The 22,009-nt window shown below is 37.1% G+C and overlaps 1 protein-coding gene across 2 annotated transcripts; it reads left to right on the forward strand.

Moving 5' to 3' along the window:
* The first annotated feature begins 449 nt into the window (after positions 1 to 449).
* On the forward strand, positions 450 to 19,034 carry LOC114477429 (NLR family CARD domain-containing protein 3-like). 2 transcript variants are annotated; one of them, XM_028469700.1, is made up of 16 exons: positions 450 to 523; positions 1,496 to 1,582; positions 2,784 to 2,881; positions 3,268 to 3,360; positions 3,519 to 3,611; positions 4,973 to 5,077; positions 5,297 to 5,401; positions 6,135 to 6,239; positions 6,975 to 7,079; positions 7,365 to 7,407; positions 8,091 to 8,298; positions 12,140 to 13,943; positions 14,037 to 14,201; positions 14,385 to 14,558; positions 15,181 to 15,227; positions 16,157 to 19,034. In XM_028469700.1, the coding sequence occupies exons 3-16, from the start codon at positions 2,796 to 2,798 to the stop codon at positions 16,687 to 16,689; spliced, it is 3,666 nt and encodes a 1,221-aa protein (XP_028325501.1). In that variant the 5' UTR covers positions 450 to 523; positions 1,496 to 1,582; positions 2,784 to 2,795; the 3' UTR covers positions 16,690 to 19,034. The 2 variants fall into 2 exon arrangements, with proteins under 2 accessions (XP_028325501.1, XP_028325502.1); XM_028469701.1 differs by lacking the exon at positions 15,181 to 15,227 and having other exon boundaries at positions 16,157 to 16,321.
* The last annotated feature ends 2,975 nt before the right edge of the window (positions 19,035 to 22,009 follow it).

Below are 22,009 nucleotides of genomic sequence, written 5' to 3' on the forward strand. Positions count from 1 at the left end.
AATATACCATTACTTCAGTGGGAACGGTCATCATCATCAATTATACTTATAGCGTATAGTAGACAGTATATAGTCATTTAGTTTCTAGTGTATAGTACGTTAGTGTGACATTTCAAACACGATTTTATCTGTCCAAATGACTTGCGTGATTGCATTAACATTAGTAACACCTAGCGGTGAGGTTGTTTAGGTGCATGAGACAACGCCTAGACTTGTTAACCAAAAATAAAACAGCTTATTTAACGATGAATCATATTTTTGCTGGGTTAGTATTTATATTTCCGCCTACTTTATTTTACGTTTTTCAAATATAACATTTAAAAACACGTGTATTTCACCTCAGCCCTTGTAAAATATAATAAACTCATAAGAAATGAAAAATACCAACGCATGTTATTTTTTTAAAAGAGTAACCGAGACGCTTTTGATTTGTATTAATGATGACATGTAATGTTTTGTTTTGAGTAAACACGCGCCATTTTGTCCCTTCTTCCGTTAATGTTTTACTTTCGATTTTGATCAGGTAAGGAGCTACGCACTTCTCTGAAAAACAGAAAATAAGGGACTTCTATTAGTTTTTATTGCGTTAAACACAGTTTGTACTGACTAAAAATGTATTTATACAGTAGCAGAGAATCTCCGAAGCGTTTCTTTTGTTGTATTTAATGACGAAATTAGACGTAAACAACATCCGCGTTTGAAAACTCCTTTTACCGTACGGGTTTTCAACAATTACGTTAAATTACGGTGCTTTATGTTAATGTTTATTAATACATAGCCTACACAGAGATACACCCTGAGCTATTTTAGTCACATTACTGTGTGTTTACGTCAGAATCTTTTCAAACACATTTTAAACATCTATTGATCGTCATATACATATGTATCCTACAAGAATATGTACAAGACTGCTTAAAAGGAAAGTGAAATCATATTTTTGAAAAAACAAACTGAAACATTTGTATTTTATCTCTTAATAAGAGATAGTATTTTTTAATAATATTATTTCTATAAAAAACACACAACATCAACACATGGGCACGTATTTACAATATTAACACACAAACTTAAAAATAATACTAATAAGTTCATATAAACAATATGAAATAATATCAACATTATATAATATAATAATAAAAGTTTAATCATGAAAGTTGTGTTTGTGAAGTAAATTAAAGTATCAGACATCAGGTGAATGTTGACAAAGTTTAATAAAGAGATTAAAACATTTTCAAACCTTTAGTTGCCTATTTAATAGTAATAATACCTTTTATATGGTGCTTTTTGGGCCCTCAAAGCCACTTTACAGAAATAAAGAAAAATTAAAAAGTAACAAAAGTAAAAGAAAGGTTAAGGAAAAGGTTGTTTGAACATGTGAGTTTTGAGGAGTTCTGTAATGACTATTTACCAATTAAATTATGTATTTATTTATTAGACAGTAAAGTGTTAATTTACAGTGAAATTAACTCCCTGCAATCTCACCCATTCTCCCTAGGGGGCGCAGAGTGCTGACTCCAGGGGAGGAGCCACAGGCTCTAACACTGGATTTGATCCCAATCTCACTGGACGACCACTTCCTGGTGTGAGGAACAATGGAATGAGTTTTATATTGTAAAATCTACAATTTCTAATAAAATACAGTGTCTGTTGGATGACATATACAAACTAGTGACTAATGACACAACAATGAACATTAAAATAAAGATCATAAATACAACAGCAAAACATTCAGACAAAAATAGATCAATGTGGTAAGTTAGTGAGCTCGTCGTTCTATATTGTATTATATTACAATGTTCTGATGAGTTAACCTTAGAGTCACAAATACTTACTTTTGTTCTTGATTGGGACACAACCTACTGAACACAGTTTGAGATTGATTATATTTTCAAAAAAGAAGTTGACTGTACAAAAAACTGTCAGATATTTTACTCTTGGCACTTTTTCCAAAATTGTCATTCTCATTCAAACAGTGGTTCCCAATTTTTTCACAGTCCCGTACCCCTTCAGACTTTTTTTTTTTTTTTTCGAACATGAGAGTGAAATCAACACAACAAAACAAAAAAAGTAATAATCCATAATAAATAAATATATATTTATATATATCAATCATTATCATTAATATGCTCGAAAAAGGAGTAGAAAGAAGTATGAAAACGTATTTAATCCTACCCCCTAATCTCTATTATTGATGTATACACACACACACACTTAATTTCCTATGTGCAACTCTATATGATTGTCAATATGGTAATACAGTAACACGTTTACACATCAATGTACGCTAATATAATGATAACTATACCTGGTTTTATAAATTAATATATCAGTGTCAACAGTATATCAGAGATATGCATAGAAATAAAAACCAAACAAAATTTAAGAAATAGATACATGAATATATATATATATATATAACACTGCATTAGCCAAGCATTACCGTTAACATTAGCTAGCATTAATTAGCATTTGCATTAACCTACCAGTAACATTAGCATCAGCTGGCCATAGCATTTGCCTAGCATTAGTATCAACATAGCATTAGCCTCACATTTGTATCAACAAACCGTTAACCTAGCATTAGTCTAATATTAGCATTAACTAGCATTAGCTTAGCATTAGTACTAGTATCGCCTATGACGATTTGCGTACCCCACTTCGGGAACCTAGGCCCTAAAATGTCACTTAAAACAGCTAACACAGTTCACATTGGGCTTTTGGTTTTTGTAAGGAGTTATTTATTTATTAATTTTATTAAAGAAAGTTTTCTTTTTCCACTGAAGGATTAAAGAAAAATGAGTCGGTCAGAAGAGACGGATGAAGCGCTCCTGTCGTTAGTCGTCAACCTGCCAGACGAACATGACCAGACCGGCTCAGTTTGGTAAGAGGACAATCCATATATTTCATAATCAAAGCTCAGCACAAGTTCAAGATTCACCCTAAAGTTCAACTTGAGAAAATATAAAACCAAAACATAAAGAGTGAAGAATAAAATATGGGTCAAATTGTTTTCTCCATTTCTCAATGTTTCAAAGAGAAGCAGAAAATCCTTTGGTTTTTAAACTATTAGTTATCAGAGTCCGTAATATTATTACAACAATATTTGCAAAAAATCCCTTCTTCACTAAACGTCACTTTAATATGTGATTAATCTGAGAACACATTGGGGGTGCACTAGCTGGAGGTAAAATGTCTAAATGCTTGAGGCAGGTTTATTTTTTGTATAATATTGTTGTCATACATTTGTTGCTCCTGCATTTCTTTCAGGATTGTTCAAGAAACAGAGGACTCTTCTTCACTCAGCTCTGTGTCCATTAGGAGCTCCCAACCCATGGATCATCAGCAGGGAAAGTTACCAGGGTTAGTAATCTGCTATTTCTCTTAGAATCACAGCTTCATTAAACTTCCCCTTACATTTAATGTGGTTAATCTTAGAACACAAACTCCAATAGTAGTACACGCTCGAGGTAAAAATTCTAAATGTTTTTTTTTTACTGTTGCACCTTAATTTTCTCCAGCATTATACATGAAACAGAGGACTCATCTTCATCAAGCTGTGTGTCCTTGAAGAGCTCCCAATCCATGGATCTTCAAAGTGAAGAGTTATCAAAGTTAGTAATCTCCTTGTTTATGTGAAGTAATATAGGTAGTAATGCACATTCGATGCATTAAATAACATTTTAAAGTTAAATAAAGATTTGATGGATTTGAATGATGATAGTCTTTGCTTTAGAAGACAAAAGTTCAAGAAGTTTGCACAATTTATTGTCAAATAAGCCATTAAGGTGAATTTGTCACACAGCTGTTCAACTGTAAAATTTAGATTTGCAATGGGCTGTATGCACGCTTCACTTCCGCGCTTGAGTGAAGACCTTGAAAGAACTTCCGCTTCCTAACTCTGCTGTATTATGAAAAATGACTGTAGTTTTCATATTAATCTCACGCAACTCAACAACAACAGTAAATGGCAACGGACATCTTATACATTTGCATAAGCTACTGGCCTTCACTGACAAACAGTTTTTCCCCTTTATTCAGAGTTGCTCTTCTTGTTTTATGTTTAGCTAGGTGCTACTTTAATAGCTACAGCTATGTTTTGATAGCATTTCTTACCTTGTATAAAACCTAATGTCCTCATCTGAAGCAGCAAACCGTTCCAAGCCAAACTTGTTGCTGATGGCCATCTCCTCCATCTGTCACCAGAGCGCAGCGTTCTCCGCCTGGACCTCCTCTATAACACTGAGGGCTAAGTCCAATGCACCCAGCTCAGAAGACGAGCAGTAGTCGTGGTCAGGACATGGTACATTAATTAACTCCTCGGGGTCCACAGAAGGAAAGTCTAGTCACTCTCTTTGCTCCCAAACACCAGGATAAGGTGCAGGAAGGGAGTAATTATTCGATTAGAAAAAAACAGGGACAGCATCGCCGACGCCCTTATGCATTTGATCACTCCTTCATGTCAGGGTTAGGGTTTATCTCTCCAAATGTTGATGATCCACTTTTTTTGCAGCTCATCCTCTTGTGGGAATGTAAAAAAAACTGAAAGCAGAACTACATTTAGCTAAAGCTGTACACATAGGAATGCAACAGTGGTATCTTGATGTCCTGTCTCCTCGTGTTTGGAAGGTAAACTTCCTCCTTTTGGGTGTCATTGTGTAGAAACACAACCACACAAACAGGCACAATAAAACAAAACTGTGGCTCACTTCTCCACTGTTTTGACTGTAACAGGAAAAACTTCATCGGTCTTATTTTCAACCGAAAATACGTCACGTCTCACTGTGCATATAGCCCATAGCTGGAAAACGGAGAGGGGGAGAGCTTTTCCAGCCGCTGGGGGGCGTGGGCGTGCAGCCTCTGGGCACACCTCGACAGTTTAAATTGTATTTTCTTTAAAAAGATTCTAAATGTTTGAGGTATTTTTACTATTTCTATAATGTTTTCTTTACTTTTGCACTTTCCTTTTTTCCAGAATTGTACACAAAACAGAGGACTCGTCTTCACCCAGTTGTGTGGCCTATAGGAGCGACCAATCTATGGATCATCCAATGGCTTTCAAGCAGGAAAAGTTACCAGGGTTAGTAATCTCCTTATAACAATAATCATAGCCTTTATACTTCTCTTAGAATCAGCTTCATTAATCTTCATCTTACATTTTATGCAGTTAATCTGAGAACACACTCCTATAGTAGTCGCTCAAGGTGAAAATTCAAAATGTTTGAGGTATCTTTACTATTTCTATAATGTTTTTTTTTTGTTTTTTGTTTTTTTACTGTTGCACCTTCCTTTTTTCCAGGATTGTACACAAAACAGAGGACTCGTCTTCACCCAGCTGTGTGTCCTATAAGAGCAATCAATCTATGGATCATCCATTAGTTTTTAATCAGAAAGAGTTTTCAAAGTTAGTACATTTCTTCTTGTTTATGAGATTAATCGCTTTAGTAGTACTAGCAAAAGATTTATAGGTAGTGATGAACAACCAATGCATTAAATAACATTTTTACATTTGTATTGCTGATAACTGATAAACAAGATAATTCTTTAATAATCCTAATTTGAATAGACTACTTCACTTACTACGAAATTTTGCTGCACGTGTTTCAACACTATGCCACTTTTTTGGCATTGTGGGTGTGGGAGTGATTTTGGGTCCTTGTTTTTATTCTATTTCTCATTTTAAGCCCTTTGTGTTGCTTTTTATTGATGACAATAGCTTTGTAAATAAATATTTGATTGATTTGAATGATAGTCTTTGCTTTAGAAGACAAAAGCTCAAAGAAATTTACACAAATTGTAATAAAAAAAAGCCAGTAGGGTGCATTTGTCAATCCATACAGCTGTTTAAATTTAAAATTTACACTAGCAATTAATGGACGACGTCTCCTCCACATCTGCTATGTCTGTGCAGCAAGGTCGAAAGATGAATGGTCGTGGCTTTGCTAAAAGATGATCTTATCAGTTTGATTTGTATTTTTGAGATTTAAAAAAGAAAACCAAACTGAAATATGCTAGTATTAGCTGATATGTTATCTTAACAGTAGTTCTTGTGCATCCCTAGATTAAAAGTTTGGTATAAGTTTACCATTTCTACACTAATAATAACTGACCTTTTGTGGAACCTGCATTTCTTTCAGGATTGTTCAAAAAACAGAGGACTCGTCTTCACCCAGCTGTGTGTCCTATAAGAGCGACCAATCTATGGATCATCCATTAGTTTTTAAGCAGAAAGAGTTTTCAAAGTTAGTACATTTTTTCTTGTTTATGAGATTAATTTCTTAAGTAGTACTAGCAAAAGATTTATAGGTAGTGATGAACAACCAATGCATTAAATAGCATTTTTAATTTTCTATTGCTGATAACTGATAAATAAGACAATTCTTTAATAATCCTAAATTGAATAGACTATTTCACTTATCACGAAATTTTGCTGCACGTGTTTCAACACTATGCCACAATGTTTTTTGGCGTTGTGGGTGTGGGATTGATTTTGGGTCCTTGTTTTTATTTTATTTCTCATTTTAAGCCCTTTGTGTTGCTTTTTATCAATGAAAATAGCTTTGTAAATAAATATTTGATTGATTTGAATGATAGTCTTTGCTTTAGAAGACAAAATCTCAAGAAATGTGCACAAATTCTAATAAAAAAAAGCCAGTAGGGTGCATTTGTCAATCCATACAGCTGTTTAACTTTAAAATTTCACTAGCAATAACTAGACAACGTCTCCTCCACATCTGTTATGTCTGTGCAGTAAGGTCGAAGGATGAATGTTCGTGGCTTTGCTAAAAGATGATCTTATCAGTTTGAATTGTATTTTTGAGATTTAAAAAAGAAAACCAAACTGAAATATGCTAGTATTAGCTGATATGTTAAATTAACAGTAGTTCTTGTGCATCCCTAGATTAAAAGTTTGGTATAAGTTTACCATTTCTACACTAATAATAACTGACCTTTTGTGGAACCTGCATTTCTTTCAGGATTGTTCAAAAAACAGAGGACTCGTCTTCACCCAGCTGTGTGTCCTATAGGAGCGACCAATCTATGGATCATCCATTAGTTTTTACGCAGGAAATGTTTTCAAAGTTAGTACATTTCTTCTACTTTTAGTATTAATTATGATGTTTTCAATCTTTTTTATTTATTTTTTACCTTAACTGCTTCATAAACCCTCACTTTACATTGAATTTAAATGATCTGAGAAAACTCATCTTCATTTGTAGTTTTTCCTACTTGGTAGATCATCCTTTTATTTAACATTTTAACTCCGTGGAACACTCAGATTTAAAAAGCTTATTATATACATGTTAGATGTGAAGTTACATTTTCCCTTTATTATTCCTAAATAATTTGATTTTTTTCTCCCCTAGAGGACACAAGAGAACATCAATGAACATCAACTCCACATTTAAGGTGATTTTTTTTGTTACTTTGAATCTGCTCTCAGCCAAAAAATGACTTGTGTATGTACTTGTACATACTGTATGTTACAATTAAGTTATGTTGTGTTAAAATCACAGCTTTAGCTAACTACCAAACCAGAAACAAAAGCACCATATACATTATTAGGTGTAGCTTCTAAAGATGTTGTAAGGGGTAGAAGGCCAACAGAATGTTTTCTTTTTGACGCTGATTACAAAGTTGGAAGAGTTTTTTTATATATATATATGTAATTTTCAATGATTTAATAACATTCTCTTATCGCAGGTTTAGTTGAGATGGAAGTACAATATTTAACTAAATTTGGGATGTCGCGGTCACCATTTTTTGCTCCGAATCCTGATCTAACATTTTGGTTTCAAGTATCAGCCACTCTCGATTTTTGATACAATTTTTTTCCTTCTTTTGTAGATATTTCGTTATTGAAAAATAAACAATGCAACTATTTCTAAAGCTAAAAGTTTAATTTACAAGCCTTACACTTCTCTCCTCTCTATGAAAGTTCCCCAATATTACAGGCTTGATTTGATTTTATGTTATTGTCTCAGTGCATGGTGAGATGTCTGTATTTGTGTTCGAATCCATGCATACCTACTAAAAGGAAAAGGGTAAATCTTGTTCCTTTCTCTCCTTAAATCAACATTTGCTTTTTGCAGAATCTCGAGAAGACTTTTGACCGTTTTGTCAGTATTGAACTCAAGAAGTTGAAAAGTCAAGTTTTGGATTGTGAGGATGAGGATGAGGATGGTGATGATTCATTTGAAGGGATAGAGATGGAGAAGACAAGAGAGGCATTCATGTGTATGACATTGCAATTCTTGAGAGGAATGGAGCAAGAAGAACTGGCTGACACACTGGAAAAAAGTAATATATCTCTCATACTATGTTTTTTATTAATCTTAAATTACTTTGAGCTGTCCTCTTAACTGTCACTGGTCAGTATACAGTATTGACAGATAAAGAAAATGTGTTTTTATCTCTGTAATGAAAACGTCTTTCCCTACAGATACATTTGTGTCAAATAACACAAACTACAGTCATCGTAAAAAAAAAAAGCACAGTGGTATAAAAATATACTGCATATATGTTAGGTTAATTGGCTAAAGTTGATCAAAGCCCTTTTCACACGAGATAAGTATTATCTGGGGACCCCATGTCATAAAAAACTGACCCGCTCAAAGCACGGGATAACCGAAGCCTGAGATTTTGCTGAAATTTAAGGACATCTCCCGGATATGATGTCAATGCGCTGCGTATTGCGTAACATTAGCCAAAATTAAATAAACATGCGTCCCGGAAACAAAACAACGCATATTCACGCATCAGATCAATCAGTGTACCCTTCGTTCTTTGATGATTTCATTTTAAAACCAAATTAAATAATATCAAAAATTGATTGTTTTTTTTGTATTATTAATTTAAAACCAGAAACAGGAAAACAAAAAAACAAACAAGCAGCGTTTTTCTGTTTTAAAATTAATTCTGGTTCTGTTTGTGTGATATTTGGATCACTACAAGTCAACTAGGAAAAGAGCTTCATGTTTTAATCTCACCACACAGAACGACCGACATACGGACTTTTACTCTGCATCGCACTGATGGCAGAGGCGTCATCTGTGTGTCGATCACGTTTTGTTAATGAGTTATTGATGCTGGAAGTCTAAATTTGTGAATATCTGCCAGCTTTATCGAACAGTGTTATGGTCCAAATAGTATCCAGATAAACTGGTGACTGGGCGGACCTTTGCTCCCAGTCCGGACATATAAAGAAGCAACGCATAAGTCATATTACTGATGAATTGAAACGTTATTAATACATATATAAATGAAAACCAAAAAATGGATGTGACATAAAACACCCACATATGTGGAACCAGAGGTGGTGTAATGAATCTACTGGTGCTCCTTGTTTCTTATGATCAACCTCTGTGTGTGTTGACGGCTGCTGTTAGCGGTATTTATAATGTGCCTGTGCCGTCAAAAAAGCTGTAATTGTTTTTGCAAAAGTGTCAAATCGTAGAAGTTATAACATATATTGTTCCTCACGTCAGTCTCACAGTTGATAGTCAGTCACCAGTTGATTTGGATACTATTTGGACTATAACACCGCAAAACAAAACATAATCGTGAGCAGCTTTTTACGAACTAAAACATCCACACACTGATAGAAAACATGAGCAGGATCAGAAAACTCAAAGAACGAAGGGTACACGGATTCAGATCTTACCCATTTCTGTCCAGATCACAGAGATACCTATTTTCATTTGATTAGTATTATCACAGGACCTCGGAGTTCAGCAAAATATAGTAGGTAATTTGCGGGGCAGTTTTTACTTTACAAATTACTGACATGGCCGATTCGCACGGGATCAACATCACAGACATTCTCCCTAATTATTATAAATTGCATGTGGTCCCTAGGTAAAACTAATCCCTTGCGAATAGGGCTTTAGTGTGTAAATGGCATGTACATGTTGTGCCTTGCCTTATATGCAACGTGAGCTGGAGATAGGCACCACCTGACCCCACATACCCTCAGTGCAGGAATAAGTGGGGGTATAGAATGGATCGTACATCCCTCTGTCATTTTGGTATGTTATTTAAACTCCGCTCCCCCTGGTAGGGGCCGAGGGGTTATACTTTTACCACCCCAACCTGGGGGAAGGGGGTGTCACTTTTGTCGTCATCTACAGACGGCAGCCCATGCATCCAGTTTGGACCCAGATACATTGGGCAGTCCAGGATTACAGGGTCCACCATCTGTTCCTCTGCACCTGACTGTGAGCCGAGCCCCATCTGTGCAGTGATGATCGGGAACACCCAAGGCCAGTGCGGACCGGGGGCGGTTAAGCCTCAACCATGCCAATCCAGGCAGTTCCATTCTCAGAGGACATTATGATACATTATGGAACATTACAAACCTCAACTGAAAGGTTTCTCCATTAAAAATAAAGGACAGTGCCTGTGGAGTGGCAAACTGTGTGGTGGTCCCAATTTTTAAGAAGGGCTAACGAAGCACATGTTCCAACTATACAGGGATCAACTTTCTTAGCCTCCCAGCAGTATCTACCCCAAGATACTGGTGAGGAGAGTCCAGTTGATAGTGGAACTTCGGATTGAGGAGAAGCAATATTGTTTTTATCAGATGAAGCACTCTGGACCAGCTTCCGACACTTGCGGGGGTGCTGGAGGAGACATGGAAAAGGTTTATAACTGTCCCCCCTCGAGGCATTGGCCACCATGGTCATGATTTTGTTGGGACAGTTTGCGGCAGAGCATAAAGCAGCCAGGAGGACACCCAGAGGTCAGCCTAGGACATGTTGGCAGGATTATATTTCTCGGCTGGCCTGGAAGTGTCTGGGGATGCCCCCTGGTGGAGGCTGTTGGAAGAGGCTATGGAGAGGATCATCTGGGCTTTCCTGCTGAGGATCTTCTCGTGATAAACGGCCAACATTGGAACAGAATATAAAGAATATAAATACAATAGGCAAACATCTGCAAGGACTGACACCTCGATGGTGGAGAAACTACCGAAACGGAGAAACAGTTCCTTAGGTTGTTCTGAAGTCCATCAGCCCTTACAGGCTGTTTACGCATTCCACCCTCCAACACCAGGGTGATACTTTAGGAGTTTGCAGTGAGGCGGATGTTTAGGACAGTGAACTACAGAAAAGCATCTGGCCCAGATGGAGTGCCTGAAAGGTTTGGTCTTCGTATTAACTCTCCAAGTATGTGCAGCAATCTTATTGTTTCCTAGTCCTCAAAGGTAAAATAAGTGTATACAATTGATTAGACTTAAAGGTCCCATATCATGCATTTTTCACCCATCTCCATTTGTTCTAAGAACCCCCAAAACATTGAGGTTTATTTTCCCGAACTTGCCTGTTTTCCAGCATTTTCGCCCTCTAAAAAGTGACCTTCTGACCAACGTGCTGTTTGCTGCCTGCTTATGTATATTCATGAGTGGGCGTGTCTATACACTGACTTGCCTGCAAGGTTTGCCTGCATGACTCGCTCTGGCAGATCAGTGATCACCAATGCAATTTTCTCTTGCTTTCCACACACTGTTGTTATTGTTTTAAGCCAAAAAACTGCACATTACAGAAAAACACATGGATATTTAAGTGGCTATTGTGTGAGTTCATCCAGCAGCAGCAGCAGTGAGCTGCTTCAAACACTCACCGGAGTTTTAAGCTGCTAATTCGCTTTCTTTTCCTCATCTTTATTAAATACAGGAATAGTGCATTTAAAGTAATAATCATTTGTTTATCACCTCAACCGTTGCGTCGCATATTTGGGTCACAAACACGTCAGATCAAGTCAAAGGCGATACGATGTCTGCTCCCTGGGTGCCTACACTGCAGTTTTCACTGGAAGCAGCTCAGAGATGCAGGAAGGAAGCCCAATAATACTTTGGGGGTGTTTTTGATAAGGAACTAACATTGTAACAAGGTTAAAAGCTGAAAAAATTTGATTTGCATGATATGGAACCTTTAACAATTAAAACATGTCTCAAAGAGATTGCATGTATAAAACTTAATCGGACATAGTAGATCAAAGGCCTGCTGAGTTTGCTTACTTTCCTAATCTTTTAAAGCAACACTGCATAATTGAAATACTTTTACAAAATTCTAAGTAACTGTAAAGCTTCTGTAAAATTGGGATCCCTAAAGATTAACAAACTGTCTTATTTTTTCCTTTATAGAACGTTTGGTGTCAATCTCCCGTCTTAGACTCAAGGCTAATCTGAAGAACAAGTCTCAGCATGTGTTTGAAGGCATTGCTAAAGCAGGACAATCTACCCTCCTGAATCAGATCTACACAGAGCTCTACATCACGGAAGGAGGTGCTGCAGATGTCAATATCGAGCATGAAATCAGACAGATTGAAAAGACAAGCAGAGAATCAGCTTCTTCGGAAACAGCGATCCGATGTGAAGACTTCTTTAAATCTTCATACAGATCAGTCAAGCCAGTCAGAACAATTTTGACAAAAGGCGTGGCTGGAATAGGAAAAACTGTTTGCACTCAGAAATTCACCCTGGATTGGGCTGACGGCCAAACCAATCAGGACATAGATTTTTTATTTCCTTTTACTTTCAGAGAACTAAATCTGCTCAAAGAAAAGAGGTTCAGCTTGATCCAACTTATTCATCACTTCTTTCCTGAAACCAAAGATGCCTTAGTCAGCAATTTTGAAGAATTTCAGATTGTAATCATCTTGGATAGTCTAGACGAGTGTCGCCTTCCTCTGGATCTGTACAAGTGTGAGATCATGTCTGATGTGTCACAATCCACCTCTGTGGATGTATTGCTTGCAAACCTCATCAACAAGAAACTCCTTCCCTCTGCTCAACTTTGGATAACAACTCGACCTGCCGCAGCCAGTCAAATCCCTCCAGAGTGTGTTGACATGGTAACAGAGGTAAGAGGATTCAACAATGAACAAAAGAATGAGTACTTCATGAAGAGATTTCCAGATGAAGACCAAGCCAGCAGGGTCATCTCGCACATCAAGTCATCCCGAACACTTCACATCATGTGCCACATACCAGTCTTCTGCTGGATCACTGCAACTGTTTTTGACAATGTATTGAAAAGTTTTGAAGCAGGAAATGAACTCCCCGAGTGCTTGACGAAGATGTACATTTATTTTCTAGTTACTCAAACCAAACTGAAGATAATTAAGTACGATGGGGGAGCTGAGACGGATCTGCCCTGGAATCAAGAGACCCGGGTGATGATTGAGTCCTTGGGAAAGTTGGCATTTGAGCAGCTCCTAAAGGGTAACCTCTATTTCTATGATTTCGACCTGACAGAGTGTGGCATTGACGTCAAAGCAGCATCATTGTATTCTGGAGTGTTGACAGAAATCTTCCAGGAGGACCAGGGGCTGTACCAGAACAAGGTGTTTTGCTTCATTCATCTAAGTATTCAAGAGTTTCTGGCTGCTCTTCATGTTCATCTGACATTCACCAACACTGGCATCAATCTCTTGTCAGAAGAAAAAAGCACAATAAGTAGGCTTCTGCAGTGGTTTTTTCCTATGGATCCTTCACACTTTTACCAAACTGCGATAGAAAAGGCCTTGCAGTCAAACTCTGGGCACCTTGACCTGTTTCTCCGCTTCCTCCTTGGTCTTTCACTGCAGGAAAACCAGACTCAACTGGAAGGTCTTGTGACGCAAATGGCAAACAGTTCATTGGTCCATCAGAAAACAGCTGAGTACATTAAGATAAAGATCAGAGAGAATCCCTCACCTGAAAAAAGCACTAACCTATTTCATTGTCTGAAAGAGCTGAACGACTGTTCTCTAATCACGGAGATTCAAAACTATCTGAAGTCAGAAAATTCTACTACAGATGAACTATCTGCTTCTCAGTGGTCAGCTTTGGTCTTCATCTTACAGTCCGAAGGAGATATAGACACGTTCAATCTCAGGAAGTACTCCGCTTCTGACAACGCACTGCAACATCTGTTGCCTGTTGTGCAAACCTCAACTAAAGCTGTGTAAGTTAAAAAAATATTACTTGATAAAGCAAGTTAAATATAAAGGTCAATATTTTTTTCTACAGTTTTTCTTTTGTTCAATCATCTCTTTAGGCTGAGTTGCTGTAATTTGACAGAGAGGAGCTGTAAAGCTCTCACGAATATTCTCGGCTCACCATCCTGCAGACTGAAAGAGCTCGACCTGAGTAACAATGACCTACAGGATAAAGGAGTGTTGTACCTCTGTGAATGCCCACCTTGCACATTGGAAACTCTCAGGTCTGTAGTCAAATTTATCTGATCAAGTTAGCTAAAAAATTATTTCATTACTGATTATTGGGATTTATTACAATCAACTATTTTTTATAGGATTATTTTATAGTATTAAAGTACACACCATTCTTATTAAAATTTTGATTTAGAAATAAATTACTTTATCTTTTTATGTGTTTGTGTTTTTAGTTTGTCTGGCTGTCAAATCACAAAAAGAAGTGGTGAATTGTTGGTCTCAGCTCTGAGTTCCAACCTACGTCATCTGAAAAAGTTGGACTTGACCTACAATAATCTTGGAGAGACTGCAGTGAAAAAGCTGTCAGCTCTGCAAAAAAATCCAAACTGTGGATTAGAAATCCTAAGGTATGAATGCCCAATGATAGAGTAAAAGGTTCAGAATTGAAAAAAAATTAATTCTTGTTAGATTTTTTTGCTGTGAACCAAAGAAGTATGCTAAGAAGTTGTAGCATATATATATATATATATATATATATAATAAATAAATGTTTATTAGGTATTCACCAAGGGTGGGACAATATACTGAGTTCATGATATGATACAGGATTCACAACTTTGATACAATATGATATTTTAAAAAGGGAAAAAATACAGAAGATATTATTTTATTCATTTATTTATTATTATCAATAAACACCTTGCCACAAATGCATTGTGTGCTCATTGTCATGTTCCTAAAGCTGTATATTGGTGTTCTTTGATCTGTCCGAAAGGAATCCTCATCCTTATCCTCCTTTAAACTGAATATATATAGACAATAGGTGTTCATGCTGTGCAATAATAGTTATATTTATAATTACAGCAAGGCCAGATTTTACAGAATCTCAGGAAGATGATATCTGACGTATACCAAGTACTACTTACTATAGGCTGTGACATGTGGTATGAAATGCATATAATTTGTTGTATTACCGCTACTTGTTTAATAAGCATGTTTCTCACTAATTTGACTTTGTACCTTTAACAGGGTAAACCCAGGAGGGCCGCATTTCATAACACCGGGCCTGAAAAAGTGTAGGTGTTGATTATATTAAATGTCCAGTATTATGCTATTTTTCACCCATCTCCATTTGTTCTAAGAACCCTAACAACATAGTATTTGAGGTTTATTTTCCCAAACTCACCTGTTTTCCAGAGTTTTAGTCCTCTGAAAATTCACTTTCTGAGCATTTCTATAAACAGTCTGTTTTGGGGCCTACTTATGCATATTCATGGGTAGGCGTGTCTGTAGACGCTGACTTCATGCCTCGCTCTTGCGAGGTGATCAGTGATTGCCAAAGCGATTTTTTTTTGCTATCCACATTCTGTTATTGTTTTCAACCAAAAAACCGCACTTTACAGTAAAACACATGGCTATTTATTCTATTGTGATTGTGAGTCAGTCTTAGTGCTTCAGGGTCTGTGTTTATCTTAGCAGCAGCAGCGGAGTCATTCAGCGGCTTCAAACACTCACCGGAGTGTTTAGCTGTTAAGTCACTTTCTTCTCCTCCCCATCTCTCCTAACTGCAGGAATAGTGCATAGTTTGAGAGGGAGGAGCTCACATTCTTTTAGAATAGGAGAAGCCAGGATTGTGAGGAGGAGGAGTTTCCGCTATGCAACGTCAAGTAGCAAGAAAAATCCAAATCGCCCGTTAGGCGCTTACTTTTTACAAAATGCGGAATAACAAGGGAGGGAGGAAACAGAACTTTTTCAACTTTGGACATCTGAATGAGGCTAAAGGGATGTATACCACTGTAGCAAAACCATTATAAAGTGTTTTATTCATAATACTGCCCCTGTAATGGTTCAAAAACACATTTTGTTAATGTTTTGTTGTCCAGGTTAAAATATTGCATGGTATACACATCTATTTGTACAGGCAGAATAAAACATAAAATAATTAGTCAACAAAGGCTTGATTTAGAAAAATGTGTCTAATGTGTGTGTCTCCCCCTGCTCTTAGATGCCTCCAAACTGAAACTTGACCCGATCACTGCAAACAAAAAGCTTGTGTTGTCCAAAGAAAACAAGAAAGTCACAGTGATAAAAGAGAAGCAGCCATACGATGATCACCCAGAGAGGTTTGACTACTGGAAGCAGGTACTGTGTGCAGACGGTCTGACCAGTCGCTGCTTCTATGAGGTTGAATGGGAAGGAGAAGTCTACATGGGTGTAACTTACAAAGAAATCAAAAGAAAGGGGGAAGGGGACGAATCCTGTCTCGGTAAAAACAACAAGTCTTGGAGCGTGCATTTCTCTGAAGACAGGTTCTCTGAGGTGATCATTAAAGGAGAAAAGGTGTTCTCTAGACGGCCCTCGAAAAGAGTCGGCGTCTACCTGGACTGGGATGCTGGCACACTGTCCTTCTTCAATGTCTTTTCAGACAAGGTGGACCATATTTACACATACCACACAAAGTTCACTGGTCCGGTCTTCCCTGCTTTCAGGATTCGTATCAAGCCGCATAACTCATCCGTGTTCCTGTGTGAGGCCTAAAAAAACCTCAACTTTCAAACCAATTCAAGATAAAACACAGACGACAGATTTTCAAAGGAAACTATCAGCATATGCTTTTATTTTTAATGAAAAAGGTCACACAAATTACATTAAATTTGTTTTCCTTGAGGATGAAATGTATTATTGCAACAGCTGAATCAAATTTAAAGTGGCAATCGGCAGAAAACAAAAACATTTTAAGTTAACATAAAATAGTTTTTAATCAAAAAATTATTGTCAATGCCATCGACCAATCAGCATCGAGTTGCAAATGCGTGGAGGACTTTGGAGCTTTTCAATTGGTTTATATTGCAAGCGCTACTATGGCAACTCTTCTGATTGACAACTCTCTGTTCACAGAGATCATGTTTTTAAGCAAAATGCACTTTCAGGGTCTTTTTTGTTAGCGGCAACAAACATGCATTTATTAATAAACGGGACTGAGTTTGTGAAAAACCGGGACAAATCAGTGGTTTGGGGGAAATCGAAACCTTACTCATGCTAATGACATATAATGATAATATCAGCCTTATGTATCTTCATGTCAAGTGTTACCCACATTTCTTTAAAGTGTAACTAACCCCAAAACCACTCTTTTTCCTGCTGGTATTTGCATGTGAATAGTGTTGTTGATTGATTCTTGTCTAAGTCTTGACATTTTTGTCAAATTATTTAAATAAATTTAGTGTATTCTGTTAAGTGACTGCCCTCTATAGGTTGAAACGTAGCGATTATAATCGACTTTTGATTTCTACTGATGAGGTTTTGGAGACAGATTTCTTCTCGAACCTTCATTGATCACCCAATTCCTTCTATAAAGGCTAGAAAATGTTGACCGTTTGACAAGAGTAAGTGGGTGTGTCTTAATTGCTCCAGGAGCCCCGCCTATAATCAAGGAGTTTTTTTTTAATTTCCAGCCTAAACAGCCAAAACATTGGGGTTTAGTTACACTATCATATTTTTACTAAATAACCATTACTAATATGACAGCTTTAGAGACAAAGTATACTGTATAACAAGTACACGATTAATCAGTCCAACCATGTGAAGATATTTGACTTCCTCAGTCTTTGCCTGATGGTTACCTACTTACAACACAGAGCTACTACAAACAGAAACACAGCCATGTCTGATCACACGTGTCTCTGATAGCAGCCAATCAGTACAAGGAGCGGAAATGCATGTATGACTAACCACTAAACCTGAGATACAGAGTCCAACACTAACCATAATAAAGCAGTGAATAGCAACTTCAAGTGAATCTGGAAAGATGGTGAAAATTGAACTGGGTTGTCTGAACTAAGTAGTGCACAATTTGTATGTAATATTAGTTTATTTAGGAAGAGCAGAACAGAGAACATTGTTGCATTTAAAATGGCAAGCGATGCCATGTCCATGGGCCATTTAGCCAAAGCCTAAAACCATGAAGATTTAAAGCCTATGGTTTCTACATGAAACCAACACACACACAAGCAGACTGTGTGGCTACAAGCTAAGCTAACTTCGTGCTCAGCCTGCACATGTAATTTGCGTTGCAGTGATGAAAATAGCAAGATTAATTCACAAGTTAACGATGTGTTGTGCTCAGTCAGAATGATATAGAATCTAGCTCGCAGATATATTCAACAACACGGATGTTTTTGTGTAAACTGAAAACCTTGTGTTGTTGGTGTGTTCTTGGGCAAGGCACTTTACCTTTACATATACAATTGCCTTGTATGAATGGGTATGAATTATGTATAAATGTTGTTGGTGGTCAGAGTGTTCATTATTATAATTATTATGATAGATTGAATTGTTGTTTTAAACAATAGTTGGTGATTAAATACAAATCTATCAATTTGAGCGATCTTACTACTGGTATTTACACAGCCATGACCAAAATTAACCTACAAAATCACTGTAGATATGCAATTAGAAAACAACAATAATCATCTAAAATCTATTAACGAACACCAACAAAAATCTGCTTTTACCAAATCTTTGTTTACCAAGATTTTGTTTTAATTTTTATTCTGCATGAGCATTGTTTTATTCAAATAGAGACTTTTTAAGTGCTCATATTTTATATTTTACAAGAGGTAATGTTGATTCAAACTCTGTCGATGTAGCAATGTGAGCATCAGACAACAAATCAAGGATTTGTTTTGTTGTCTGATGCTTAAAAGCTTGAAAGACTTTTCAGCGTATCTCATTTAACTTTATAGGTCCTTGGGATTTCACTGCTTTTTTCCAGCCTGTAATCACTTGTAATTTTGCAAAACAGTGTCACATACATGTATCTCAAAGTGTCTGTACCATCACCATCACAAGTTTTAATAAAGTATATCATGTATAATAACTGATTTAACTGTAAACTGATATATTTTGTGCACTGTTTACAAAAACCAAGGATTTTTGTCACAAATTGTCTCACGAATTCGAGGCCGACAGACATGGTCTAAAAAGCAGAAGTGACAAACAAGGAATGCTTTGTTTGTTTACGTGCATAAAAGGCACGGAAAAGTTTGACGTTCCATCTGATTTCTGTACAAAAAGAGGAGAAATTGCATTGCTGGTGGGTGCAGTAACACCTCCACGGCATCAGGGAGTTTACATTCATTTCCGACTGACTAAGAGGTACGGATTTGTGCGGTAAAACTTAGAGCTCGTTGGTCTGGTTTAACTTACAGTAGCGTCTTTTGTTCTGAACACTTCCCAACAGATTGTTTTGAGGAGCCTGACACTTCTGATTTTACTTTAGAAATTATGTCTAGGGGTGCACGGTGGTTTAGTCACAGCAAGAAGGTCCTGGGTTCAAGCCCTGGGGTGGACACTTGGGTCCTTTCTATTTTGCGTGGATTTTTTATGGGTAATCTGGCTTCCTTGCATTATCCAAAAACATGACTGTTTGGTTGATTGAAGTTTCTAATTGTGTTGCCCTGCAATGGACAGGTGCCCTGGCCAGGGTGTTCCTAATGAGAGCTGGAGATAGGCACCAGCAGATACCAGCAACCCTTAGAAAAGGAATAAGCGGGTCAGAAAATAGATAGATGGATGGTGTCTGGGGCTGGGATCAGCTACAGTGAACACACAAACACTGCGTTTGTTGTCATTTTTGGAAGTTTTGCGCATTACATTCCCAGAGACGGATGCATAGAAGTGTTTTTACTTAATTCTTACCATCATTTCTTGCGTATGCCCCCCAAAACGCTGCTAAAGTGATATCCCAACACATTTCTGGTGTTTTCGCGGACGGAAAATTTAACGTTTATTCTGGGGTTTAAATGGAAAGTTACGAACTCGCCTGACATTTATTGTCTTGCAGAGTGAGGCGTTTTCACAGGGAATACCGGAAAAATTTTGAACAAAAATGAGCCTTACACTACGGTCTTTATCAAATTTAAAAAATGACCGTCTCCAGCAGCGTTAACGTAAAGTTAATCTGAGTAAATGGATCCTACCAATGGATGTTTTGTGTCTTCTTTGCTTCTTCTGTCATGTGCAGATCACTTGGCTGTGTGCCAGCTGGTTCAAACATGTATTAAGTGGCCCCAAAATGCACAGTTCATTCATCTAAATCACTTCTGCCTTGCACACACACAATTGTTCCTTTATTATATCTCTGAAATGGATAGAAAATAACCACCTTTCTCGTTTTATTACTCAGAACATACATAATTCATAAGTACAACATCTGGGCGATAACATGTTTGATTTAAGCACCAACATTTCATGTCACAGACACTTTAATACAAACTTAGTGCAAACACTAAAATAAAACGCATCCCAAACAAATTAGCTGTGTGTTTTTTTGTTTCACTTTGAATTTGAAGTGAAAAGTCTTAAAAGGTGCATATTTTCCCCTTAGTACACTGATGATTTCTTTTGAGACACTTGCTTTTTGAAGATTTTTTCAATGCTCATTTAACATGACATGCATTACACATTGTATTTATTACAATAGGAGCCTAAATAGTGTAAGTCATATTTTAGCAGGACTTTCATTATTGATAGGTAGGCTTTTATTATTTGTCACAAATTCATGAAAAACAGAAAACTAAGAAATCATATTTACTTAAGTATTGCCAGCCTTTGCCATGAAGCCCAAAATTGAGCAGGTTCACCCTGTTTCCATTGATCATCCTTGAGAGGTTTCTACAGCTTAAGTCCACCTGTGGTAAATTCAGTTGATTGGACATGATTTGGAAAGGCACACAGCTGTCTATATAAGGTCCCACAGTTCACAGAGTATGTCAGAGTTCAAACACCAAGCATGAAGTCAAAGGGATTGTCTGTAGACTGCTGAGACAGGATTGGTTTAAAGCACAAGTCTGGTGATGGATACAGAAATATCTGCTGCTTTGAAGGTTCAAATGAGCACTGTGGCCTCCATTATTCAGAAAAATCAGGACATTTGTAACCACCATAGCTTCCTCTAAATAGTTCCTCCTATCTCATTTCCTTTACACTTTTTCTTAACTGTCATGTCATCCACAGGGTTAAAGGTGTTAGGAGACTTCCTCTAAGGAAAGAACATCATGTTTCTTTTTGACAATCAGATGCACTAGGTGATGCATGCCATGGTGTAAAAACTACAAATTTCCAAAAATGGACTATTAAAAGCACATTTTTAACGCTTTCCCCTGTGCCTCTAATCGCTGATATAATCTCAAATATCACAAGGTATGAATGTAAATCAAAGGAAAAGAGGCTACAAGGAACAAAAGTGAAACTAAAAGAATGCCACATTGAGAATGGTTGCTCACACTCACCTTCCACACAGAAAAAAACAATAATCGAAAAAACGAATGATTTTATGAAATTGTTACATTTATGCAAGATATAGGCCTACATAACGTTGTAGGCATACACATGTACAACCGCACAAAGCATTCCTAGGTGAATGAAATATGTTGAATAAAACATAATGTGGCTAAAAATGTCCCTGATCCCTTTTTCTTGAATGACAGTGTCTGTTTTATGTCACAATCTGGTAATATAGCTGCATCATAAGATATGGGTTTTATATCATTTAAAGTTGTTCAAGGTATCTTATTGCATTGGTAACTTTTCAGTCTTTGTAAGTCTGTGAACACTCAGATGAGCGAGTCCCTTTAAAAGTTGTCGCCGCAAGGAATTGTGGGTCAGCATTATCTGGTCTCCTTTGATAAAGGATGCATCAGTATTTCCTAGGCTAAAGGAGGTTATAAAGGAAGCATTGAGCCTCCTTTCCTCAGCTTAAAGAGAATTTGAACACTCCTTATCATGGCTGCCACTTAAACTCTCCCTGGGGTTAAGGAAAGGAGATAGGACGGATTATACGGATGCACCCCTGGAC

This window comes from Gouania willdenowi, chromosome 16 (genome assembly GCF_900634775.1).
Source record: "Gouania willdenowi chromosome 16, fGouWil2.1, whole genome shotgun sequence".
Taxonomy (NCBI): domain Eukaryota; kingdom Metazoa; phylum Chordata; class Actinopteri; order Blenniiformes; family Gobiesocidae; genus Gouania; species Gouania willdenowi.

Bases quoted from the DNA above. Each gene is read 5' to 3' on its own strand.
- LOC114477429 (XM_028469700.1), top strand. From the start codon at position 2,796: ATGAGTCGGTCAGAAGAGACGGATGAAGCGCTCCTGTCGTTAGTCGTC. The intron at 7,408-8,090 runs GTGATTTTTTTT...TGCTTTTTGCAG, and splicing joins ACATCAACTCCACATTTAAG to AATCTCGAGAAGACTTTTGA. The intron at 13,944-14,036 runs GTAAGTTAAAAA...TCATCTCTTTAG, and splicing joins CAAACCTCAACTAAAGCTGT to GCTGAGTTGCTGTAATTTGA.